The sequence below is a fragment of the Rutidosis leptorrhynchoides genome, chromosome 3 (assembly GCF_046630445.1).
Source record: "Rutidosis leptorrhynchoides isolate AG116_Rl617_1_P2 chromosome 3, CSIRO_AGI_Rlap_v1, whole genome shotgun sequence".
In the NCBI taxonomy this organism is placed as follows: domain Eukaryota; kingdom Viridiplantae; phylum Streptophyta; class Magnoliopsida; order Asterales; family Asteraceae; genus Rutidosis; species Rutidosis leptorrhynchoides.
This window is the reverse complement of record NC_092335.1, coordinates 544,115,700-544,142,758: the sequence shown is the minus strand read 5'-3', so window position 1 is coordinate 544,142,758 and position 27,059 is coordinate 544,115,700. Positions and strand designations below refer to the sequence as shown.

The window sequence follows — 27,059 nt, the reverse complement described above, 5'->3', positions numbered from 1 at the left end:
CTTTCGCTGTTTGCTTATCTGTTATACAAGCTATGTGCATGGAGTCATACATGCTTTATTCGAGAAAACGTTGCATTCACAAAATCATCACCATGTATCTTATTTTGACTGCATTATCAACGGATGTAGTATTGTAAACTATTATTTACGGTGATTGTCTATATGTAGAAATCATCAAACGTCAAAAACCTTGTAATTTGATATTCAATTATGGTGTGCCTTTTCAAAAGAATGCAATGTTTACAAAACATATCATGTAGAGGTCAGTACCTCACTGTGAAATCGATGAATGATGTATTCGTCCAAAAGGGATTTGGACGGATCATCATATAATGTATTTCTCTCTTTGGGGGCCCGTGGTTTTTCTCCCGTTTTGGAGTTTCCACGTTAAATTCTTGTGTTGTAGATTGTTCTTATTTCTTTACTGTTTTTCATTGGGCGTTTGTTGGGAATTATTGAGACCGTAATTTCCTAACAATAATCTCCATGATTAACAATAATTAGCCTTCAAATTGGGAAAGGGGGCGGTTTCGATAAGAAAAAAAAAGGGTTGAGTAAATTTCTAACCATTCACTATACGACTACAAGGAAAAAAGCTCTAATTTCCTCTAAAAACCAACGACAATCATCAAGATCGAGAATCAATCCTTCATTCATTTACAGCGAATTCGCATACTCTAATAGCACTAGAAAATATGTTTCGATTTTTTATATCAATTAAACAATACTCTTAATTGGGAAGAAATATAATTGGAGAATTAAGATTCGACTGTTTGAACAAATGTAGATCCATCAAAGATCCCTGATCAATCTTCTGTAGTCTACTATTACGTTAATAGAATCGTTTTGGTCTACAACACCAAGTTTATAAACTAAGGTAGTCAGATTTTTATTTCAATTATTCCGACTTATTTTATTCATATTGAATTATAGAATATGATTATGGTTGTCTAATCGTATTGTTTTAGTCATATAAGATGTTACTTAAAATATTGTATGAATATGTTACTTAAGTTTTACTTAAGTTTTACATGTGTAGTAATACATAGACAAATAGTATTCATCATTTGATGCTGTGAATTATTTTATAAGAATGTCTTATATGATCTTATTTCTTATATGAATGTCTGATCCGCTCTTAAAATATTTAGTACATATATGATTCATCAATGGATTTAGTCTTATATCATAAATGAACTAGTACATATATGTTCATCAATAAAAGTCGTAAATTATCTTACTGCTAAACTTTTGATTAGGTTTCTACAATTTAATTTATGTGACAAAAAATGCTTTGATATCATCAGGTTTCTACAAGTTAATAGAGAGTTTTAACGGTTCATATACACGAGATGGTTTGAGTTCGAGAAGAAAGATTTGGCAAGCGATAGAATGGATTTGCGGATTTACAATATGGAAGAAGCGGAATAAGAAGCTATTCGAGAAGGCGGATTGGTGTGGGTCGGTAATGCTTTACGAAATACAATCAGTGGCGAAAGATAGGCTTACCCAAAGGGGTATCCGCCCCACCTGGATTTAACGGGAAAAAAAAAATTGCACTAAAAAAAATTTACCAAAAAATAAGGTTTTGTTTTTAGTGTTTACCCCTGCTGACCATAAAAAAATTTATTAAATTTTTACACTCGCCCCATCTGTGTTGCGGTTCAAGTTCCGTCACTGAATACAATCCACAAGTTTCATATGGATATCGAATCGACAAAGGAAGAAAAGCTTGGAATGGCATTGATGATTAGCGAACCCAAGCGTTTATTTATTCGTTTGTGCTCAAAGTCTGTAATAAGAGATAAAAACACTTCACACGTCACCGAGGTGCATGTTGCCAAGCTGTTTTGGAGCACTGGTTCTTCTGGCTTATATTGTAGCTATCCTTTTGGCGACTTGAATGTCGCTTATAGCCTAAATTAAACTTCAGGCATGTTTAAAACTCATGAAAATTTGATTCAACCGTTTTCATGACGTCTCACACTTTTTTTCTTTTGTTTTTTCTTTTTCTACCTACTTATTGTCCAGATGTCCATTCGGAAGCAACTCTCTATCCATAGAATATTGAGAGGGATGACTTTCTCTACTCTTGAGACTATGAGTGAAGAAATGACTTCTATTTATTCTAGGATAGGGAAAGATTATCTACATCTTACCTCCCCATATCCTATTTTTGTGGAATTGAATTTTGTTGTTATATGTTGGTTTTCAAAAAAATAAACGTTAATTACATTTAATACTTATACCTGTAATCTGTAGCTATATCAAAACTAAAAATATTCATTTTATTTGTTACTACCATCAATGTCTAATTATTCTCCATTATTGTATGTATATTATTTCATTTGATTACTAACCACGTGCTAATCAACGAACATCAACTCGTGAAGATAAATGTGTTGCAATTAACTGCTTTAGATAAAGAAATGAACATTATCACTGACATCGAAATTTTGGAAGATGATATAACTAATTCTTTTTAGAGAAATTATTTGTTGATAGCTTAGACTATTATGTTATGAATAATTACTTGATTCGCATTTCAAAATATATTTAAAAATTAACTGTTATCAACAATTTTTGTGATCATGTAGAAAATCATTAACACATAATAAATACATTATTATAATCAAAGTGTTCAACTCCATTTAATTTTCACATTTTTAGAAGCTAATGAATTACATATTTCTACGTTGAAATAAATTCAAGATATACTGTCTACAAGACAAACATCGATGTCATTATTCCCAACTCACAACTACCTCAAAAGATTGAGGTCGTTCAATCAATTATGGGAACCTATATAACGTTTATTCACTTCTTTAATTAGTATTTTATTATTCCAGATGCAAAACATTTAATAGAACAATATACTACAATTTTTTTCAAAAAATAAATAATGCTACATTTTAACACACTACAGCACTACTTATTCAATGCACACTAACTATAGTTGGAAACCTCGCAGATCTCCAATCGAAATAAAATAAATTTTATACGTGTTTGCAAAAAATATGCAGTCTGTAGCTTTAATGACATTTCTGATATTTATAACTTTGGAACAAATTAAATATTGGTTGAAAGTAGAGGGTGTGCAACGAAGAAGGATTCTGACAGGACCAATAAAAGGAAGAAAAAATCTAATTACAACAACAACAATAAAACTCAATCCCGCATATGCGATGTATGAGGGAGACGAGATATAGACAATCCTTATAAATACTTATAAAAATACTTATAAATCCAATTCTATTATCAATGGGGCAGAAAATAGAACTGATAAAAAGAGATCAAATTATAGATGTCAACCATAATAGTTCTCAATGAAACTTGAACCAACAAACAGAGTGAGTAACAAGAAGTACAAAAGTACTTTAACAGAAAGTAATAACTACTAGGACAACAATTAAATTGACATATTTTGTTGAGTAAAATATCACAAAAAAAAAGTCTAGGTGTTCATTGGCTGGGGATTTGAAGCCAGAATGTCCAACAATGAATTGTGTGCCTCCACTTCATCATGCCACAAAGGAAGCTGATCACCTGGGTAGAAGTTTCTTGTAACCCCCTCAGCATTTATCTACACAAAAACTTGATCAGATTGCAGACTTGGAAAAATGTTACTGATCAACACTTCCAGTACAATCTTAACAAAAGATATGTTATTTTAATAATAATATAATAATCTTCTGAATATAATAATTTGGAATGTTTTAAGCATTAAAAACACTTTGGGCGACTTTCAACCCATCTTATATATTTGGCAATTTCCATTTTAGCAATGATTACTACTCACATGTTCAAAAAATAGACTGGATTGACTAATTTAGCAGTCACCTTTATCAATATTGCCACCTCTGAATCCCATGTAATTACATCAACCAATACAAAATGTGGTTTTTTTATAATGATTAATTAATGTTGATCATGCATATTTTAACCGAGGGGTCTTAACATGCTTGCTTAACGTAAAGGAGGGGTTTAAGGATCTTAGAACGTGGCTCTCCGGTCCGGCTACCGTGAATAACCCTGGCCGACATGATGATGTCGGCGGGGTGGCCAAGTGATTAAGTCCACCTTCGATGACGTCCGTCAATCAGAAGGCCCCAAGCAAGGTTGTAGGTACCAGTTAATAAAGAACTAACCTGTTAACCTTTAGAAGATGATAGAGGATGTAAGTTACGTAGGATGTGTGGTAGAAGATGGCTACGTAACGTGGTATGTTGCTAACGACGATTAGGGTTTGTATTTATAGGAAAACCCTAATTCTAGAACCGTCATAGGATAGTGATAATCGTTTCCATAACCATCTCCCCCGAATCACGGATATAATTATGGAAAAGATATTTGCTTGTTAGCTAAGCAACCGCCGTAAAGGGACCAGATACGGATCCGCATGCCGCATGACGCATGAGAGCACCCCGCATACGCACCATAGCGCATGCCCGTGTGTATGTTACATGCGCATGCGGGCTGCGGTATCATTAAGTCCCCCCAGTTTGATGTTATATGACGCAAGTCATATGATATCAAACTATTAAGCGAAAAAGAGAAAACAAAAGGACGACGAGCATTTAATGTCCTCGCGTGCGCCTCGATGCCTGTCACAATCGCAGAAGCCCATTCGGCTGACAAGACATAAAGTAACAGTGCCGCAGGCGCGTGCGAACCACGCGCGTGTTTGTAATCATTCTTAACTGACACCACGCGCGATCAGCAAATGCTACCCGTCGATTGCATTACACGTGTATGGCCACGATCACACCATTCCAACCCACGCTCCCCCAATCTTGCCTATAAATAGCCCCAAATCACACACATTTTCACTTTTCCGGTGTCAAGCTTCCCAAATACGCTCTCGCCTCCAAATCCTATCAATTCCGATCAACTCCGTCATATTCCGATCGTCATTTAAAGGTCAGTCGTTCTCCATTCATCTAAAAATGACCAAAGCTAATGAAACTTTCGTAGAGAATGTAGAGTCCAACATAGGCCAGAAAAACATCGACCACTTAGTTAAGCAATACCCCCCTCTAGCGGGTTACAATCCGGTACCACCACTGCCTAGCCAGCGAGCCCATCAGCCACCAGAGAATAAGGTGGCGATCTACGAACATGCTTTTAAGCATGGTAATTTTAGGGTTCCACCCTCCGACTTCTTTTTAGGCGTACTAGATCATTTCAAAGTAGGGCTAGGGCAATTGCACCCGTATGCTATAGGCAAAATCGTTCTATTCGAGATGTGGTGTGTTGCACTCAACACAGTACCATTGGTGAAGGTTTTTTGCCACCTATTCCGCTTAGCCAGCCACCATAAATCTTGGTTCACCTTCTTCGCACGCCAAAATTTCACAAAAACCCCGAAATCGAATGCGGGAAGTTGGAAAGAAACTTTTTTCTTCGTCGACCAGACCGTAGTAGGCACTGGCTTCCCGCAGACGCTCATTTGGTGCGAGAAGGTAGAAAAAGATGTGAACAAGATGCCAGCGTTGGATGACGAGGAGAAAAAGTTGTTGAAGCAGTGCGTCAACGCACAACTGGTGCACCGTTCGTATGGTAATGTTATGCTGCGGTTGGGGAAGATCTCCGCGTATTGGCCTTGGGAGGATGTGCGGCCGGCCATAGTTGGCCCCGATGGAAAGGGTAGGAATAGCATAAACGCGTACTTACATAAATTTTTGTATATTTTCTAACGCAGGCGTTTATTGTTTGCAGAGATGAGGATGAAGAAGGTGCTTACCGCGGAGGAGATTGCTGGGATCTCTTTCCGCAAGCAGGATGTGGACAAACAGCTAGAGCAGGCAGCTGCTAGCGAACATGTGGAGGAAACGCCGGCGGAGTCAGGCAATAAACGCAAGGCGGCTGGGACGTCCGAGGCTCAGAAGAAGAAGAAGATGACTCCTAAGCAGCTGGAGGACATGCGCAACGACAATTTTGTTGCCATCGAGCCGCGGTCCGCAGACCTACCTCCCCCCATTAATGGTGAGCGTTTATTTTTTCGCATGTATACCGCGTAGAAAAATCTGCGTACTAATCTGAGTATTTTGCAGAGCATGTGGAGGAGACGCAGCCAACAACACCGCGGGTCAACCCCGAGCTGGAGGCCACTGCCACATCCAAAGACAAGGCGATACCCGTCGAGTCTGAGTCTACATTACCTCCTCCGCAAGGCAGCTTCCGTGTTGCCAACCTCCGCCAACTTTGCCAGTCCTCCGCAGAAAATGCTGCGGAGCAATCTGCATTCTTGCAGCAAATCTTCCCAGCAGAGTTCCGCGAGCAACTGGCCGCGCTGCCGTTTAACCAGGCGCTCAACGCCTTTGTCCAGAACGGGCTGGTATTCTTTGGGATGTTTGCGGATCAAGCCCGTCGATCCTCCAGCCTATACGATGTTGCACTGCGCAAAGAGGTGGAGTTGGGTTTGCTGCAGGCGGGTGTAGATCAGGTCAAGAAGGACAGGGACGCTGCTGAGGAGGCCCGCAAAGCTGTTGAATTGACTGCGGCCGAAACCAAGACCCTCTTGATTCAAGAAAGAAAAAAGAATCAAGAGCTTGTGGGTGCGGTTGATCAGGCAAAGGGGGAAACTGAGCGAGTGAGGCTGGAGTTGGAAAAGGTGACGAGGGAGAGGGACGATGCGGTTACCAACCGCGAGCTGGCCGAGGCAGATATGACAAAGCTGCGCACCGCACTCCCCGCAATTGCGCAGAAAATGATGGACTCCGAGCCCGTGTCCGACCGGTTTAATGCCTATGTCGATGCGGTCAAGGACCATGAGGTGAACAAGGCTGTGCGGGAAGTGATCCAGGCATGCGGCCTAACTCCACCGTTCCCCGACATTGTCCAAAAGAAATTAAAGGAGGGAACGGCCGCGGCGCTGCTGGAGGCGGAAGAGGCAATCAAGTCCATCCCTATCCCTTTGATCAATGCGTTTGCGGCTGACCCGACGATGCCGCTTGATGGGTTTTTGAAGGAGGATTACTAGAGTAGTTTGTGCCGTAAGCCCTAATCTTAGGCAGGTAATTGTAAATGTATTTTGGAGCCCTAAGTCCCATGTTGGGCAGGCATGTGAAACAATTACTTATGTAATAATTTATTTGGATGTGTATATATGTTTGTCTGTTATGCATGCGTGATGTCCTTGTTTATATATCGCGAATCAAAAAAAATTATGAACCGCATGCGCATGCGCATAGTTAACCACAACTTATGCGTATGCGGATGGTACTGCGTAAAATAAACCAATATTTTAACTTACCTTTAATAATTTAGACTCAAAAGCTACTGCGCTATTGCTTTGTCATGTACTAGAGGTGCACTATTAGTTGTATGGTAAGCAAACGCAACTAAAAACAAACCAATGTTTTTATGCTTAGGAGTTCCTCAAGCAAACCAATGCGAGAGCGATTACGCACAAGCAAACCAATGCTTGTATTTTTTTTTTTTTAAAGTCGACTTTGCAGCCATCTAGTCTGCGTGGCGCTTGGCTAGGGGAAAACCAATTCCCTTCGCCTGCCGTTATTGTCTAGCCTTGTAACCAAACAGGCTTCTGCCGCACGGGGGCTAGAGGACACCCCTTAAGTAGGCAGGAACCGCATACAAAAAATATAAATGGACAACAAAAGTATGCGCATGTAATTATTTTTATTTGGCATTAATTATGATTACAACTGCGACATATCCGAAAGGATGAAAAATACAAAAAATAATGTGCTAAACAAATTGGAGTGATCAAGTCCATCTAGCTACATGTAACATTTTTTCAATAACGTCGCATGCCAAGTGCGTTTCACAGGTTTGCCATCTAATGTCTCTAGATGGTATGCCCCGGTGTTGCTTGCTTTTGCTACCCTGTATGGGCCCTCCCAACGAGGTCCCAGTTTCCCAGTATCTTCCGCATGACTTGCATCGTTCTGGCGCCAAACCAAATCACCGCACTTATAAGTGCGTGAACGCACACGCTGATTGTAATACTTTGCGATTTTCTGCTTGTTATTTGCTTCGTTAACAGCCGCAGAGAGTCTGCGTTCTTCAAGCAGATTAAGATTTTCCCGCAGAGCTTCAGAGTTATTTTGCTCATCAAAGTTTTGTATGCGGAACGTTGGTACCCCAATCTCTGCGGGTACAACCGCTTCTGACCCATAAACCAAACTAAACGGAGTCTCACCAGTGCTTGCTTTGGGTGTGGTTCTATGCGCCCATAAAACCTTTGGAAGCTCATCCACCCAACCAACGCGGTCATGACCCAACCTTGCCTTGATTCCAGCAACTATATCTCGGTTGGTAACTTCGCACTGGCCATTCGCCTGCGGATGCGCAACTGAAGTAAAAGTTTGCTTAATATTAAGCTCCGCACACCAACTGCGAAAAGGATCGCCGGCAAATTGTGTACCGTTATCACTAACAATTTCATTGGGTATGCCGAATCGACAGACAATGTCTTCCCATACAAAATTCCGCACTCTTTTCCCTGAAATTGTTGCCAGCGGTTTCGCTTCGACCCACTTCGTGAAGTAATCGATTGCAACAATTAAGAATTTGACATTTCCTGCGTGTGCAGAGTATGCGTAAGATAATGACGTAAGTAGCATATTTAGCAAATGAATGGCAATATTACCTTGGCCTTTGGGGAATGGTCCGACTATGTCGATCGCCCATTTGCAGAATGGCCATGGTGAGGAGACCGGTATCATTGGATGCGCAGGTGCCCTGCTGATAGGTGCATGTATTTGGCATGATTCGCATTGCTTGACAATACGCGCCGTGTCTGCGTACATAGTAGGCCAATAATAACCTAACCGCATGATTTTTGACACAATGGACCTGTGTCCCGAATGAAGGGCGCATGCACCCTCATGCACCTCGCGTATAACTTCCTCTGCCTCTTTCGGACCTATGCACCTTAAATGCGGTCCCAAATAGTTTTTTCGATACAAGACGTCACCCTCAAGGGCATAAAGCGGTGCCTTTGTGCGGACTTTCTTCGCATCAGAGGAGTCCGCGGGTGAAGTGCCGTCCCGTAAAAAAGCGATGATGGGCGTCATCCACGTTGGGCTTGATTCCTCAACCGGTGCCACTAGAGGCATCATGACAATAGATTTTGCGTTGAGTTCCTCTATTAGAATTTTCTTACCCATATGATCAAAAGCCAAGGCAGCTAGTTTGCTTAGCGCATCCGCCTTCTTATTTTGCCCCCGCATTACGTGCGAGATTTGAAAAGCCTCGAACTGGTCAGCGAGATTATGAACAAGCGATAAATATTGCTGCATAGCAATGTCGTGCGCTTCGAAGTCTCCGCAGACTTGATTGCATACTAGCTTTGAATCCACGTAAGCGTGCAAGATTTTAACATTTAACTTATGCGCGATGCGCATACCTGCTAGCAGAGCCTCATACTCTGCTTCATTGTTTGTGACAGCAAAATTAAACCGCAGTGCGTACGTATGTTCCTCACCGCCTGGACCTGTCAAAATTACACCTGCGCCTGCGCCAGATGCGCTACACGCACCATCGGTGTATAATTCCCATGGTGATAGAACAGGTGCGGGCGGATCTTGATGTTCTGCTGACGCTTCGACATCCGCAGGTATTTCTGCTAGGTAGTCAGCAAGTATTTGACCCTTAACCGCACTGCGTGAAGAAAAGTTTATTTCATGTTCTCCCAATTCGACTGCCCACTTGGCCATTCGGCCAGAAATCTCGGGCTTGTACAGTACCTGAATGAAATAAAATGATTGCGTTAGTCAATGCGGTAACCCCGGTCATTGCCGCAAAGTAATCATGTACCAACCTGTTTGATTGGCTGATCAGTTAGAACCACAATCGGATGTGCTTGAAAGTATCGGCGCAAACGCCGCGCTGTATGGACAAGCGCATATACTAGCTTCTCTATTGGCGAGTAGTTTACTTCGCTTGATGTCAGCGTCTTGCTTACGAAGTAGACCGGCATTTGTGTCTGAGAAAACCTCAGCGTTAAAGTTCTGCGAAATAAATAATGCAAGTAAATTGATAGGTTACCTTTTCGCGGTCTGCGATGAGAACTGAACTGATTGCTTCCTTTGATGCCGCAAGGTACAGCGTTAACGTCTCCCCAGGGACTGGCGCAGTAAGTGTTGGTAACTCTGCAAGCACCTTTTTCATCTCCTGAAAGGCTGATTCTGCTTCCTGAGTCCAGACAAAATCCTTTTTCTTCAAACAGTTTTTCAAAGTGTTAAAGAATGGTAGCTGACGCTCTGCGGCTTTTGACAAAAACCGCGTGATTGCTGCGAGCTTCCCAGTGAGACTCTGCACATCTTTCTTTGTTTTCGGAGATGGTAAATTATCAATAGCTTCAATCTTTTTGGGATTAGCCTTGATACCCCGCGCTGTCACCACATGACCTAGAAACTTGCCTTCCTCCTCTCCAAAGCTACATTTAAGCGGATTAAGCTTCATGTTGATCCTTCGCAGAGACGCAAACGTTTCTAGGATGTCTGCGAGCATGTCTTCTTCGGTGTTGCTTTTGATTACCAAGTCATCGACATACGCTTCAAGATTTCTGCCAATTTGAGGCTTGAATGCTGCGTCAATTACACGCTGATAGGTCGCGCCCGCGTTCTTCAAGCCGAAAGGCATCTTTGTGTAACAATAAATACCCTGCGGCGTATGAAAAGCAGTCTTGTCTTCGTCTTCCGCAGCCATTAGAATTTGGTGATAACCTTTGTATGCGTCCAGAAAGCACTTATATCTGAATCCAGACAAAGATTCAACCTTCCAGTCTATCTCCGGGAGAGGGTAATTGTCTTTAGGACATGCTTTGTTAATGTCTTTAAAATCAACGCACATTCGCCAGTTACCATCAGCCTTTTTCACCAACACCGGATTGGCAACCCATGTTTGATAACGCACTTCGCGTAGAATGTTTGCTTTGACAAGGTTGTCTACTTCTGCGCATAGCCAATCACTGCGGTCTAAAGCCATATGCCGCTTCTTTTGTCTAACAGGTGTGAGCGATGGATTAACATTCAATTTATGTTCCGCAATGTCCCGCGGGACACCTGTCATATCTGATTCGCGCCATGCGAAAACATCTGCGTTTGCGGACAATATACCATGTAACTTAGCCTTGGTTTCAGCTGATAAACCTGCGCCGATTTTTATACCCTTATCTGGATGCAAGCGATTAGCAATGACCGCACTGCTTGCAATCTGCTCCCCGACGCTAGGGATGTTAATTTGCACAACTGACGCACATATCTCAATCGTTTGATGTGACGCCATTGTGGCAACTCCTCCCTTAGTAGGAAACTTAATCAAACCGTGCACTACCGAAGGTATGATGTTAAAACGCCGTATGAAATTTCTTCCCAGTAGCGCATTATATCGCGAAGTCGAGCGAACCACATAAAAGTCAACTAATTCGTTCCTTATTAACTGCGGATTCTTGTCATCTTCGAGCTCTATTAATAACTCTATCCGTCCCACGGGCCATGAGCTTTCTCCGGAAAAACCAGACAGCGTGATATCAGACGGACGTAGCTGCGCCTTCACGTGTTCGGGAAGAAATTGATAGCAATGCTCGTACATAATGTCAACGCCGCTCCCAGTGTCGACATGCATGCGCTTGACCTGCACCCCGCAAGAAGGAATGCGGCACTTGATGATGATAGGTTCATTCACCCTGTCAATTGACATCACAGGAGGGAAAGTGATTGGAAGAAGTTCCCAATCCTGATGATCGTTATACTTTCTTCGCTGACCTAATTTCTCTGCGTCAACCATGTTAATGGTTAAATCAGCATTTTTGGCCTTATCCACTTTCTGCCACGCGAAGGTTTTAGTTTTTGACCCCTCTTCTGCGGCTTTCCCTTTATCTTTCTTTGGCGGTTTGAGGTGATCCAACTTACCCGCACGGAGCGCCTCCAGTACCCGTTCCATCAAGTTTTTACACCTATTCGTATCGTGCCCGTAATCATCGTGAAATTCACAATACTTTGTCTTATCCCGCTTACCAAATTCTGTAAGCGGAGTTGGGACCGCGAAGGTCGCGCATACTGGCTCCGTCGCCAAAATTTCTTTGGGCGTTTTGGATAAGCTTTTAAGAAGCGCATAGTTCTGATTGTTGATGCCGCGCTGATTATTGCTTCGATAATTGCCATTAGATCTCCCCTTTTCACTTCTGATAGGACCGCCACTATGGTAACGCCCGCGAGAATTATTTCCGCGGTTTTGATCTCGTGAGCGGTCATCATCATCCTTTTTTTCATTTCGCGAGCTGCTTGTGGGAACATCGTTATCTTCGCCACTCCGCATATAATCGTGACATTCTTTAAGCGCCTCAGCGTAAGTTGTTGGCACCGTATGACGCAAACGCTTGACTAGCGTTGGGTGCCGTTCTGAATTGATGCCATGTATGAGTCCTGATATCTGTTGTTCTGGCTTGAGATCTGGAATGCGCAAACATTCATTAGTATACCTTGTGAGATACTCTCCCAAAGATTCCTTGGATTTCTGCGTAATATCATGGCATTCAATGTGAGTGCGCTTGCGTGGTCTTTGATTCTGATACTGCAATAAAAACTTTGTTCGCAGATCCATGAATCCGGCAATACTGCCCGCCGGGAGTTTATTGAACCATTCGCGAGCAATGCCCTGCAAGGTCATTGGAAATATTTGGCACGCAACCGGATCCACCCAACCTTGAGTGCGCATTGCACCCTCAAAGCGCTGTAAAAAGTCATCCGGATCGGACAAACCATTGTAAGTACCTAGCGTACCAGGTATCTTTGGTGCTGCTGGAAACGGATATGCAGTTATGTGCGGAGGAAATTTGTCAAAAGTAGTCGGTAGCTCGAAAGGTGGTTTAACAGGATCCCCTTTTAAACCCGCAAAGAAACGCCGCATCATGTCCTGAACGAAGTCAGGCTGCGAAAATAAGTGAACCATGTCAGGGGGTGCGGCCTGCATAAATTGCCCTGCAAGATTAGCCTGCCCCTGAATATTTTGCCAAGGTTGACCCTGCATCTGCGGATATACCCACGGCTGCGGTGTTGGAAAAGAGGGATTACTTGAAGATGCCGAATACACAGGTTGTAAGGGGAGCGAGACCTGTGGCGCAGATGCCTGCGAAAACTGAGGATACACACTCAAGAGCCCAACCGTTTGCGCTGTGCTTTGTTGTTGCGCTGTTATTGGCGCCCAATGAGAGTTTGCGTCTGGAATGACACCAAATCCCCAGCTGTTAAGTAACGCCTGCGCATCCGCAGGGGTTAAGAATTGAGAAACTGGGCGCGGTGGTTGCCAAGGTTGCAGGGGTGTAAACGACGAGTTTTGCTGAATAGTCTGCGTCTGCAGAGGTATCGAAACAGTGGTACTGTAAATAGGTACCTGGCCGCAGCAAACTACATGTGGTCCCATGGTTTCGCCACCAGCGTTTATCGGGATAACCCTTGGATCCACCGATGAAAAATCCAACCGCGTGGTTGTGACTGGTGAGTTTGCTCTTGGCGGTGTAACCCCATCCGGATATATCGGCTTAAACCGCTGAAAGGGTTCGCCGGATACCGGTGGGGGGTACATTGTGTACCCTGCTTGAGCAGCCGCCTCCGTAGTCAAAACTGGCGTTTGCTGACTACCAGACGGCGCGTGTTGAATTGCTGTTTGAGTATGCTCCGATGATTCCTCGGAAGTCATGATACTGTTAAAAAGAAAAAATTCAAAAAAATTCTGTAAATAGCGAATCATAATTCAAAACCTAAAAAGAAAGAACAATTAAACAGTTTTGAATTAATTCGACTCTCAATGAAAGCACCACTTGATCATGCATATTTTAACCGAGGGGTCTTAACATGCTTGCTCAACGTAAAGGAGGGGTTTAAGGATCTTAGAACGTGGCTCTCCGGTCCGGCTACCGTGAATAACCCTGGCCGACATGATGATGTCGGCGGGGTGGCCAAGTGATTAAGTCCACCTTCGATGACGTCCGTCGATCAGAAGGCCCCAAGCAAGGTTGTAGGTACCAGTTAATAAAGAACTAACCTGTTAACCTTTAGAAGATGATAGAGGATGTAAGTTACGTAGGATGTGTGGTAGAAGATGGCTACGTAACGTGGTATGTTGCTAACGACGATTAGGGTTTGTATTTATAGGCAAACCCTAATTCTAGAACCGTCATAGGATAGTGATAATCGTTTCCATAACCATCTCCCCCGAATCACGGATATAATTATGGAAAAGATATTTGCTTGTTAGCTAAGCAACCGCCGTAAAGGGGCCAGATACGGATCCGCATGCCGCATGACGCATGAGAGCACCCCGCATACGCACCATAGCGCATGCCCGTGTGTATGTTACATGCGCATGCGGGCTGCGGTATCATTAAATGTATATATGTATATGTATGTATATACCAGGTAGATAAAAAGTGAACTTACAGTGACAGTGCGGACAACACCCCCGCTAGCACCGTCTCGTGCTATGGCGAGTGAAACAGCCTTGACCACCAATTGCTGCAGAAAAACAACAAAAAAGGATACAAATTTTCATTAGAGGATACGTCTTTCATATATGTGTCGTGTTTTCCATTCATTCATTAGATTACCCCAAAAAGGTTTTGTTATGCTACGGAGGCTACTCAATAAGGTGTGTGACAATCTCTTGTAATTCATTACATAATAAAAAATAAATGAATTTTCAAAGATAAACATGTAAAGAGACAACATAAAGTTCATAATGTTAGCTACCTCAGCTTCTTCTTTGGTCATATTGTCCTTCCACACTTGATCAAAGAACCCGTAAAGATAACTTGAGCCAGACCCTGCAACACACTAACCATTAATCTGAACCCAAAATATTATAACTAACTTGGAATGAAATGGGCTTAAAAAATTAGATGTGGCAACAAACCTCCAATGGCAAATGGCTGCTCAAGAATTGTTCCACCAAGAGGGATGCCATATATTTTTCCACCTTCGTATTTGTCCCATCCGCCAACAATTATGCCAGTTTGCAACATATTCTGTACAATTAAAAATAAAAAAAAATACAAAAAATGTTTAACCAGAAGATATAAACCAACAGCCAAGAATAAGCGAAAAGTAGTGAGTACGAATGAACTGATAGCTATATATATAATGAATGCAAACCTTGTTGCTGTAAGATAAAAGTCTAACAAGATTTGCAGCAACTTTCACAGTAGCAGGTTGACCAAGCTGAATCCTGTCAAACACGCAAGTCAATTAGAATGAATCGAAGGTATAGAAACTCATCATAGATACAAGAAACGAGTAGGGAAAAACAGTTAGCAATATACTTACGTGTGTTGATGAAGAAAATATCTAACGTAGTCCGAGACAATTTGAGAATCTGCAGCCTGAAAACGATAAATAAGGCAGCTGTTAATTATGCATATGTTTCCATCAAAGATATACCATTGGTTTCCCAAATGATATTGCATTTGACCATACGAACTAGTCCATAATTTATTCAGCTTTAAAATGAAATGTGTACAAATAGTCCAACCCTTCAAGTTTAGACATCTTATGTTTAAGAATAAATCATATAAAGTGAAGCAGATCCACTTCATGTAACTAGTATTAGTTTCCTTATGGCTAAATTAGCTCACAGGTAACAAATCAAGCAGATAACTGCCCAGTTCGATTTATTATACAATACAAGAGCCCTGATGCGCTAAATCTTAGTTGAAACACTATTAAGCATAAATATTTCTGGATTCTAAACAGTGACCTGAGAAACTAGGCAACACCTTAGTCTATGGTCCCAACAAAGATCAAGCGACCAGGGCTCTGATATCATGTAACAAACCATTGTACAGACTATATTTGTTTGGTATTATGTGGAACGTAAGCCATCAATTTATACCAAAACCATAAAAGTAAATTAAAAAAAGTAATACAAGTTACTCTATGATATGTGCATCCTTATTCAAGCTGAGAGCAATAGCATATATCAGGAATTGAGATACAGGAGTTGGAAACCGAATCAGTTAACATAACGAAAACAATGAGGAAAAAAAATAATACAGATTTAAACAAAAATGAGCCGACTGTTGATACCAGGGGCGAATGCAAAGCATAGGAAGTGGGGTCCTAGGACCCATTAATGTATAATTTTTATTAATAAATTATACCTCAAATTGTATAGGACACCACTAAATTTATGATAGGACCCCATAAAATTTTAAAATTAATGGTTTTTTTAGAAGAAAACGTATCTTTCTGGGAATTTTTTTTTTTACAAAGTACTACTCAAATTGTTTAGGACCCCATAGCATTTTGATTCTAGAATCGCCACTGGTTGATACATACACATATGGACAGGCATTATTAAATACTTTTAATAGATTATATAAGTTACATATTAGCATACTCCAGGAGTAATTTACTAGCTAAAACATATATACCACGAAATATAATTATTATAATTGATTTAAAAATTAGTAAAATATTTAAATCAAAGCAGCGGAGCATATATACCGATCCAGAGCGACAGATGTAAACATTATCAGTCAGCTGTGTAATCTTATCAGACGCCCGATTAGCCACATACAACCCTAATTACAACAACAACAACAACGAACATTAATTAATACACCAAAACAACAAATTGAAACAATTAAAACAGATATTTAAATAACTTAAAAAACTAGGGCTCCAATTTACCCGTGCTGGTACGGGAATCGGCGCCGAGAATAACGCCGCCGTTGTAAGTAACTCCGATGATCGTAGTTCCCATGGAGTGAGGTTGGTTAACATCTGAAGTCGCATCGCGATCCATTGTTGTCGTTTTGAAACTTTTTTGCGAGTAACAAATTGAGTGAAGAAGAAAAGAACCAAAATGTAAAAGTATTTCTTGTATCCTGAGTTCCTGACTTTGGCAGCAAGTTATCAATCCTTTGGTTTATTGTGATTTACTAGTTTACCCCTCATACTTTTAGTTTCTTTCAATTGATCCTCAAACTTAATTTAATATGAGGAAACTGAAAATCGTATTTGATGTGTTTTCTGTAATAGAAAAAAAAATATATGCGGTTGATCCCAACGTTTGCTCAAAATGCACGATAGTCATTTATGTTTTTTTTTTGACGTGGTTGGTGTTTCACGTTTGCAGTAGTTATGCAGTTAATCCCTAAATTTAACAATTTGTCTAGAAATCTGTGGAGTTTAATCTCCTTCATGTTAATGTCATTAACAGTTTGTCGAATAACGTTTCAAACTCTTTTATTAGCAAGTTAGTGATTAGTGATAGTGACTGATATGGCCTTAATGTACGGTTTATTTAAATGTTGTGTCGTTAAGTCGCAGAACGTCAATCGAGAATACCAGAAGGACTAATGGTTCTAAATTTATATTTAGCTAGGGCTCTAGCTATATAATTCACATACTTGTCTATTCTTATAACGTGCAAGTGATAAGTATAACCTGATGTCCTATTTTTTTTTTTTTTTACATTTGCCAATAACGTAGGATGAACGTACGTCTAAAGTCAACCATATAGGAAGTAAGTTTTTTTAGGTTTACGGGGATAGATTAAGATAAAAATTAACAGAAAGCAGTAAATAAACACATAAAGTATAAGTGTGGATGCAATATTCAGAGTTGATGGTAGATCATTGACTGAGTCGCACTATCTAAGATGAACTCTAAACCTCAATCAAACTGGTTTGAAATCCTATTTTACTTGTCACTGAGAGCTTAGGTTATGAAGATTTTGACCAAAATTAATATGCCCACTCCGAATGTTAATCTTAACTGATCGAAACACCTTATGGATTGAATGCTAGGCTCATGAAAAAAGTGGCATACTGGTGCACCCGAATTCGTCGTCTTTTTTCTCCCGACATGGATGAATGGAAGGATGGTGGATGGTAGGGTAATCTAGACGATTTCCTAGGTTTTACCCGTGACGGTCGTCTCGATTTTGTCTCTCTGGTCGTTTGAAGAGCTGAGCCTTTCAACTTCTCAGATAGTGATAGCGAGACATGTCGTAATCGTCTATATAAACCGTTATTTTTCCACTTAATTGCAACCCGCTACTAGCTTATTCACAATTTCGACTGCACCAGTTAGCTTATAAATACATATTCACATACAAGTTTCATATTTACACATAACTTTTGCCACCAAAAACATATACAGATCTAGTAGTATAGAAAATCAGAAACTTTTGAAAGGAGACACAAAAGATGGAGTTGAAGAAGAGTTATCTTGATCTAATTTTGATTCCCTTATCTCTTGTAATATCAATCAGCTATCATCTTTATTTATGGCATAAGGTTCGAACTCAACCACTCTTGACTGTTATAGGTACCAATGCTCATGGACGCCGTTTGTGGGTATCAACCATCATGAAGGTAACTTATAACCATTTCAGGTTCTCAAAGCTCATAATATTAAGTTACAAATTTTTCGCAATTAGTTTTCTTCACTTCCACCACAGTACGGAGGTTTAGTCTTACATACTCCTAAGTTTATTATTTATGCAACCAGAACATGTTAAATAAAGAAATTATAAAAATATAATACTCGTATTTCATAAGATGGGTTCTTTTTAATTTTTTTAAAACCAATAAGATAGGTTTAAGATGATATAGTTTATAATTTTTCTAAGTCATAGTTAAGTCATATTTTATCAAAAGATTGAATACTCACCTTTAGATGAGTTCCTAATTGATTTTAATGATGGATCTCATTATTATGACTCTCAACGAATCAACCATTAATTTGAAGTATTAACAATAGATTGAATTTCAACTATTAATTAATTATACAAATTCAATTATCTTTCTCTCTCTCACATATATATATATATATATATATATGTTGTGAGGATCCATGGAGAACCAAAGATAGTAGAGAACTCATGGAACTCGTGCAGATTCACTAAATCTGCGTGCAGATTCACATATTTTTTTTTTTTTTTTTTGCAAATTTTTTTTTCTGTTCAGATTTTTTTTTGCAGATTCAGTCAATCTGCGTGCAGATTGACGATTTTTTCCAGTTTTTTTTTTTACAGATCAACTTTTTTTTTATGCAGATTGAGTCAATCTGCGTTTTTTTTTTGCAGTTTTTTTTGCAGATCGACTTTTTTCTGTGCAGATTTGACTTTTTTTGTGCAGATTGACGTTTTTTGCAGATTTTTTTTTTTTTTTTTTTTTGCAGATTGTATTTTTTTCCATAGATTGAAGCTCAATCTCCACATAGATTGAAGTTCAATCTATGAGTTCTATGGGTTCTCTACGTACTCTAGTTCTCTAGGGATCCTTTCACTATATATATATATATATATATATATATATATATATATATATATATATATATATATATATATATATATATATATATATATATATATATATATATATATATATATATATATATTTTGGGTAAGCGAGGAAACCCTCCTATGAACGAGCACATTGGCTCTCCCATAGAAGGTAAAACCTCGGGTAATCAAGCTCCCGAGCGCGAGACCTGGTACCGGGTGAATTGCGCAAGATTATATATATATATATTTATTAAATTAATTACAAATTAATTAATGGCAAATTAATTACTTACTAAACCTCCTATATACGGAGTATACTTACTAAAAGTTGTAAGGGGACATAATTTTTTACACCATAACTTTGTTTCTCAATTTTAATATGCAAACAATTTCTACATATAAAAATAGGTTGATGACTTAAGATTAATCGTCTTCTTCAATTTTGTAGACGCCAAATTCATATTATTGATAATTTAGGGTTCCATATTAATGTTGAGAAAAAAAAAATTGTAAACACTAAATGAATAATACCATTCAAAATCACTTTTAAAATTTGTCTACACGGGCTCTTAAACTCAAAAAAAAAAAATTAAAATTTATCAACACCATAGGATCTTAAACTCAAAAGAATAATTGTTAAAAAAATTAATTAATTTTAACCGATTATTTACTCACTGTACATCACACAATTTTTAAAATTTGTAAAGATCATGGGCTCTTAAATAATTCTTTTACTTATCTTATTTTTTTAAATATCGCTATTTACATACTAATATGAACTACAAATTACATTTTTAAACACTAAATGAATAATACCATTCTAAACCACTTTTAAAATTTGTCAACACGGGCTCTTAAATTCAAAAGAAACTTTTAAAATTTATCAACACCATAGGCTCTTAAACTTAAACGAATAATTTTTTAAAAAAATTAATTAATTTTAAACGATTATTTACCCACCGTACATCACACAATTTTTAAAATTTGTAAAGATTACGGGCTCTTAAATAATTCTTTTACTTGTCTTATTTTTTTTTTAAATATCGCTATTTACATACCAATATGAACTACAAATTACATTTTTTGCACGGATGTTTACACACCCGTGCAGCGCACGGGCTCAAAAAACCTAGTAAATATATATAAATAAAAAAAGTTTTTGCTTATGTGTCATTTTTTGTATTGTTTTAAATTAATTGTTCATTATAATTTAATATATACCTATAGATATAGATTTATATATATATATATTTATATGGGAAAAATCAATAATATATAATTATAATTAATATCGGAGTATATATATGTTAAGTTATCATATTATTAATTTACGTAAGGAGGCTTTTAGCATTGATGTTTGAACATAGAAGATTTTAATATAATCAAAATTTATAATTAAACATTGAATAATCCAAACAAAGCATGTAAATCATACAATCAAACATAGAAAATTATTAAAAGTTACATAATAAAACATTGAACAATTATTATAATTGTTATGATCAACTCTATAACATATATTGTAGTTGTATGCAATATACCAAGTCCATCAATCTGAATAAAATGTTACAGTATAAAATGTGATTTTTTTAATATAAAAAAGTTGTAGACAATAAGTTACTAACATCACCCGAAACCATTTTTAAAATTTTTCAACATCACGGACTCTTAAACTCAAAAGAACTTTTAAAATTTGTCAACACCACGGGCTCTTAAACTCAAGTAAACTTTTAAAAGTCGTCAACACCACGGGCTATTAAACTTAAAGAGAATTTTTAAGATTTGTCAACACCACGGGCTCTTAAATAATTCTTATAATTTTCTTATTTTTTAGTATCGCTATTTACATACTAATATAAACTGCAAATTACACTTTTTGCAAGGTGTTTTTACACACCCGTGCAACGCACTGGCTAAAAGACCTAGTATATATGTATATGGAGAGGATCAAGTGAGAACTTTTTTAGTGTGAGAACTCTAGGAACTCAAAAAACACTGAAATTCGAGCAAAAAAGGTGGCGGGCGAGCAAAAATCACGAAATTCGAGCAAAAATCACGATATTCGAGCAAAAAACAAAACAGCAAAAAACAAAACACGGCTGAGCAAAAAAACAGGAAGTCGAACAAAAAATATGGCGGGCGAGCAAAAACATGCGTAGTCAAACAAAAAATGTAGAAACAAAATCGTTCGAATTCAAAATGTAGAACGAGTTTTTGTTCGAATTTCTCAAAAATTGTTCGAATACCTCTTTTTTTGTTCGAATATCCAAATGTATAACCAAAAATGTAGAACCAGGCGTAAAAAAAATTGTTCGACCAGCCTGTTTTTTGTTTGTCCGCCAACTTTTTATTCGCCCGTGTCCTTTTTTTTGCTCGAGTTTCCCTTTTTTTGCTCGAATTTTAGTGTATTTTTGAGTTCTCAGGGTTCTCACACAAAAAGTTCTCATTTGATCCCTTTACTATATATATATATATATATATATATATATATATATATATATATATATATATATATATATATATATATATATATATATATATATATATATATATATATATATATATATGTAGAGGTAGGTTCAAACGAGAACCACTAAAAAGGTAAGAACTGCGAGAACTATTTACTGTTATAGTTTTTATACGTTTAAATGCAACAAATTACATGCAAATGTTAATTAATGTACATATCATTAACAAATATATGTTCATTAGCTCAAATTACATGCTAAATTGTTAATTATATGAAACTGTTCACATGTTCGAAAACAAATATGTACATGTGAACGAGAAACTATATATTTAGTTATATAGGTAAAATATAAGTATTTTTCAACTATTTTATGTTCATTCATACTCTTCATCAAGGTTTATGTGCGATTCAATCTAGTTACATGTGAAAATCTTTATAAATCGAAAGTTCTCGCAGTTCTCGCTTTTTTTATGGTTCTCGTTTGAACTTTTGACTATATATATATATATATATATATATATATATATAGGGGCAGGATCAATGGGGAAGTAACCAATCGGGGGGAGCGGGGGGAAGCAAATTTTTTTTCTTTTCGTTTTTTTTGGAATTTTTTTCTCAGCATCAAGATCACACGAAAATATGAACATTTAGAAGAGACACTTCGTGATGAATGTTATTATTTAGGCGGGAAAACGGTCGACAAAAATAACATTCAAGATAATATTGTTCGTGAAGAATATGAACGTTTTTTTTCATGTTTTGTGAAGTAAAATTTAGCCCGATTTAGAGTTTAGGGTTTAGGGTTTAGGGTTTGGTGTTTTGGGTTTATTCCATAAACCCAAAATACCAAACCCTAAACCCTAAACTCTAAACCGTTCGTGTTAAAAACTCAATCTAAATCATAAATCTAAATCATAAATCTAAACCTTAAATCTAAACTCTAAACTCTAAATTTCTAAACCCTAATATCTGAACCCTATAAACCCTAATATCTAAACCATAATATCTAAACCCCAATAGCTAAAATCTCAATATACGCTCGAAAAATACGATAATTGTTATATATATATTACTTCTTCGAGCGTTTTCCCGCCAAAATAAAAACATTTATCACAAAGTGTCTCTACTAAATGTTCATATTTTCATCTCATCTATAATGTTCGTGAACAAAGTTTTTTCAAAAAACGAAAAAAAAAATTTTTTGCTTCCCCCCGCTTCCCCCCGATTGGTTACTTCCCTCTTGATCCTACCACTATATATATATATATATATATATATATATATATATATATATATATATATATATATATATATTATTTTCTTCAAATTTATAAAAAGAAATCGCTTGAAAATATTATTATTATTATTATTATTATTATTATTATTATTATTATTATTATTATTATTATTATTATTATTATTATTATTATTATTAATTATGAAGTATAATTATTAAGTTTGAAAAGTGGTGAATGTATATAATATAATAATTGTTCAAATAAGAATACAAAAACTTGCAAGAACGGCAAACAATTAGTAAATTATATGTTTTTTTCATATATTTAATCACATATGAATATCAACATAAATAATGGCTAATGTAAAATAGTTTAAGGAAAAATGCAAAATAATACGCAATTCACCCAATATCAGGGCTCGCGCTCGAGAGACTTGATTACCTGAGGTTTTACGTTATATGGAGGAGTCAATGTGCTCATTCATAAAAGAGTTTCTTCGCTTACCCAAAAAAACGCAAAATAATCTAAGAATCAAATTTATATTTTAATCATTCGATCACATGTGCATAATATGAGAAATAACTTGAAGTATCTACTCCCTGCGTTCTAGAATACCGTCTTTCTTAAATTTTTTAAGTATATCTTCTACGACTTTGACTTAAAGTTTCATTTGTATTATTTAATATTTATTGAAAGTTATACTAATAAAAACATATTTCAAAAACTGAATCTATTTATCTCAATTTTGTCAAATATCATATGACATAAGTAAAAATATAAAAAGTAAAAAAAAAATACTTTAAAAAATTAAACAAAACAGTTATTTTTGAGACAAGTAAAGTATATAATTCGTTGCATAAACATATATTACTTTTAAAAGGCAATTTTATACCTTAGTTAAAGATAATAATAGATAATGTTTAGTGGGAATAAGTTGGTGAAATTATTAGTTTAAGGAAAAATGGAATATAATTTTTAGAATCAAATTTATATTTTAATCATTCACATGTGCATATTCATATTCGGAGTCAAAGCCATGACTAAAAATTAAAGTTTTGTCATATAAGTTACTGTAACACTTCACAAATAAGTTTTGTCAAGATAAATCTTTAAGAACAATAAATTAGTTTTTGCAATGTCGATCTGTAGCTTTATTGATTAACCTATCAGTAGTGGTAATTTGGTTAAAATAGTATACAACTGAATCAAAGAATTCAAAAATATTACTATGTACGTATTATTTATATTTAAGGGAATGTAATATTCATGATTAGGGATGTTGACAATTAATTCACAATTTTAACTACACTATAATTGGTTTATATGAGGAACTAAGAGTGACAAAACATTCACAAGGCATCTTTTTTCTTCGCCTCTTTTGTGTCTGTAAACAAAAGGTTAACATGTATATTTTGTGTTTTTTAACCTTTTTTTAATTATATGACCATTAATTTAAACTATATTATGTAATTTGTTGCGTAAACATATATTACTTTTAAACGCGAATTTTATACCTTAGTTAAAAAAAAAAATAGATAATGTTTAGTGAGTATAAGTCTTGGTGCAATATTAGTAGGAAATTATAATAAAAGGTCTCCCATTTAGGGTGGCAAATTCAGGTGGGATTTTGAAGGTGTGAAAAGGCGGTTTATGTTCTTTTTTAAAAACTTACCACACGAATTTTTGTTTGCATTATTCTCTATAAATTAAAGACAGATCATGTTAACTTTTAGATTCTATATTCATAATGAACAAAGAATTTTACCTTTTTTCATGATAACATTTGGCTTTTTCTGTAGCCTTAGCCATTTTTGAACGTATGTAATACGTATTTTACACGTAAAAAATTAAAGGTTTGTTTGTGTGTTGTCACATTCGTCTTTTATTTGTTTAGATAGTGAGATTGGCAAGAGTGTAAGTAAAATTCATCTCGCATATATTTAAGCACACTTTTATATATACATTTAATCCGTATATTTTATTATGGTTGTTTTTATAAACGACAGAATTAATTATCATTAGAAAATATTAGCAAGGAGATAACAACAACAATATAATTATATTGTCTTTTTGGCAGGATAATGAAAAGAAAAACATCTTAGCCGTCCAAACGATCCGAAACACAATTATGGGATCAACCCTAATGGCCACCACTTCAATACTTTTGTGTTCGGGTTTAGCAGCAGTTATCAGTAGCACATATAGTGTCAAAAAACCACTTGACGATACAATTTATGGGGCACATGGAGAATTCATGGTGGCGTTAAAGTATGTAACGCTTCTTGTTCTTTTTGTCTTCTCATTCGTGTGTCATTCGCTATCGATTAGATTCATAAGCCAAGTTAATTACTTGATCAACTGCCCACAAGATTCGACAATTGTGACATCTACTTATGTGTATGAGATTTTAGAGAAGAGTTTCACACTTAACGCCATAGGAAACCGCATTGTCTATTTGGCGCTTCCAGTTGTGTTGTGGATTTTTGGGCCGGTGCTCGTGTTACTTTGTTCGCTCGCCATGGTTCCTATCCTTTATAATCTCGATTTCTTGTTCGGAGATTCAATGAGGGGGAGGGTGAGTGAGACTGCAAATGAGATGTAATATGTACCGTTAAGGATGAAATTGCTTTTTAATGTATGATTTTCGATGTTTTTAATTACGGAGGTGTAATATTATATGAACACAACATACTGTTCTTGCCAGTTCATTTCTCCACACGATACTATTTACTTGAGGTGTAATAAAAACTTATTTTGCCTTTATTTAGATAATTCAAGTTACACCATAGATAATGGTAGCGTTCACACTAAGTGAATAGAGGATTTTTTGGTATATCAAAAGTCGGCGACTATATTTACTGCGGCCGGCGACTGTAATATATATATATATATATATATATATATATATATATATATATATATATATATATATATATATATATATATATATATATATATATATATATATATATATATATATATATATGAAAGGCAAGTCCCCCAAAGTGTAGCAAGTGGGGATTGAACATGAATTCCTTTGGAACTTTCCAAACATCTTACCACCAAGCCACCCTTCGGGGTTTCAACATATCAATATTAATTAATAAACTGATATAATTTAAAGATAAAGCCGACGGCTTTAGTCTTCATAGTCGGCGGCTATGAATACCAAAAACGAATCCGGTTAAAGTAAGTTTTTAAAAATTTAAGGTTTGCAATTATCATCGGGTATTACATTGTTTAAGCATGCGTTTTAGAGTTTTAGCCCATAAATAATCAGGACTTATGGTGTCGAATCTTGAATTGGTGGAATAAAAGTGACACATACTTTCGGAAATCTTAATGACAGATTTTGTGGTAAAGTGTCAAATTCGCAGCCGTATTCGTTTTCAAAATTGTGGCAGGCTACCGAATGGGTTAGTGGGTACATTATATGGAAGAACCGAAACTTGAAGTTGTTTGAGAAAAAAGAGTGGAGCGTCCCTATGGCGGTCAATGATATACAAATCAAAAGCTTCCTTTGGATTTCGTCACGGTCAAAGAAAGGTACGCTTGATTCGAACCAATGGCTTCTCAATCCATGGGTGTACGAATGCATCAATGATCACGGATAGTCTTGTCTCAGTTTCGTAGTGTCCAGTTTTCGGTTGTTTTCTGTTTTTAAAAGTCCCAGATTTGTACAATGTTAGTGTTGTTTTCTGTTATGCTTGTCCTTGACAGTTGCCTCATGCATCTTCTCAACGCATGAGTTGTGTTTGGTAGCTTTGTACTGTAGTTGTTTCTATTGCTATAAAATCTTTGGCTTTTCAAAAAAAAAAAAAAAAAAAAAAAACACGATGAAAGCAACAATATAAACATACCTTTAAAAATTAATTAGCAAAAAGTAAAGAATTGTCCCAATGAATCTTGAATGGACTTGAAAACAAAGTAGAGTAACCTTCATTCTTAAGCTAATATTTAAAGTCAACTAAATAACGGAAAGCTGTTCTTTGTCTCTAAAATACAAAGAAAACTCGTCTTTAAATAGTATTGGCCAGTCGGCTGGATAGCCGGCGGCTATTGTTGACATAGCCGGCGGCTCTGGTGCTCTC

General features: G+C 36.9%; 3 protein-coding genes across 3 annotated transcripts; 2 read left to right on the top strand and 1 right to left on the bottom strand.

The window, feature by feature from the left end:
* Positions 1-3,252: 3,252 nt before the first annotated feature.
* Positions 3,253-16,841, bottom strand: LOC139898483 (proteasome subunit beta type-6). The gene is made up of 8 exons (XM_071881223.1): positions 16,656-16,841; positions 16,470-16,546; positions 15,291-15,346; positions 15,120-15,192; positions 14,881-14,992; positions 14,718-14,791; positions 14,409-14,483; positions 3,253-3,583 (listed from the first exon to the last, which is right to left on the bottom strand). Exons 1-8 carry the CDS (start codon positions 16,768-16,770, stop codon positions 3,455-3,457), a joined length of 711 nt encoding a protein of 236 aa, XP_071737324.1. The 5' UTR covers positions 16,771-16,841; the 3' UTR covers positions 3,253-3,454.
* On the top strand, positions 5,339-6,744 carry LOC139896390 (uncharacterized). The gene is made up of 4 exons (XM_071879023.1): positions 5,339-5,646; positions 5,719-5,985; positions 6,054-6,680; positions 6,725-6,744. Exons 1-4 carry the CDS (start codon positions 5,484-5,486, stop codon positions 6,742-6,744), a joined length of 1,077 nt encoding a protein of 358 aa, XP_071735124.1. The 5' UTR covers positions 5,339-5,483.
* A 1,281-nt stretch (positions 16,842-18,122) lies between the features above and the next one.
* LOC139902001 (uncharacterized) lies at positions 18,123-26,582 on the top strand. Its single transcript, XM_071884660.1, has 3 exons — positions 18,123-18,346; positions 25,046-25,566; positions 26,318-26,582. Exons 1-3 carry the CDS (start codon positions 18,179-18,181, stop codon positions 26,580-26,582), a joined length of 954 nt encoding a protein of 317 aa, XP_071740761.1. The 5' UTR covers positions 18,123-18,178.
* Positions 26,583-27,059: the final 477 nt, after the last annotated feature.

Excerpts from the sequence above, each read along its gene's own strand:
- LOC139896390 (XM_071879023.1), top strand. The coding sequence starts at position 5,484 with ATGCCAGCGTTGGATGACGAGGAGAAAAAGTTGTTGAAGCAGTGCGTC. Across the intron at positions 5,986-6,053 it reads CCTACCTCCCCCCATTAATG|AGCATGTGGAGGAGACGCAG; the intron begins GTGAGCGTTTAT and ends AGTATTTTGCAG. Across the intron at positions 6,681-6,724 it reads GGCAGATATGACAAAGCTGC|CCCGTGTCCGACCGGTTTAA; the intron begins GCACCGCACTCC and ends ATGGACTCCGAG.
- LOC139898483 (XM_071881223.1), bottom strand. The coding sequence starts at position 16,770 with ATGGATCGCGATGCGACTTCAGATGTTAACCAACCTCACTCCATGGGA. Across the intron at positions 14,993-15,119 it reads TTTTATCTTACAGCAACAAG|AATATGTTGCAAACTGGCAT; the intron begins GTTTGCATTCAT and ends TTAATTGTACAG. Across the intron at positions 3,584-14,408 it reads GTGTTGTCCGCACTGTCACT|ATAAATGCTGAGGGGGTTAC; the intron begins GTAAGTTCACTT and ends GTTTTTGTGTAG.
- LOC139902001 (XM_071884660.1), top strand. The coding sequence starts at position 18,179 with ATGGAGTTGAAGAAGAGTTATCTTGATCTAATTTTGATTCCCTTATCT. Across the intron at positions 18,347-25,045 it reads GGGTATCAACCATCATGAAG|GATAATGAAAAGAAAAACAT; the intron begins GTAACTTATAAC and ends TCTTTTTGGCAG. Across the intron at positions 25,567-26,317 it reads AGTGAGACTGCAAATGAGAT|ATTTTGTGGTAAAGTGTCAA; the intron begins GTAATATGTACC and ends TCTTAATGACAG.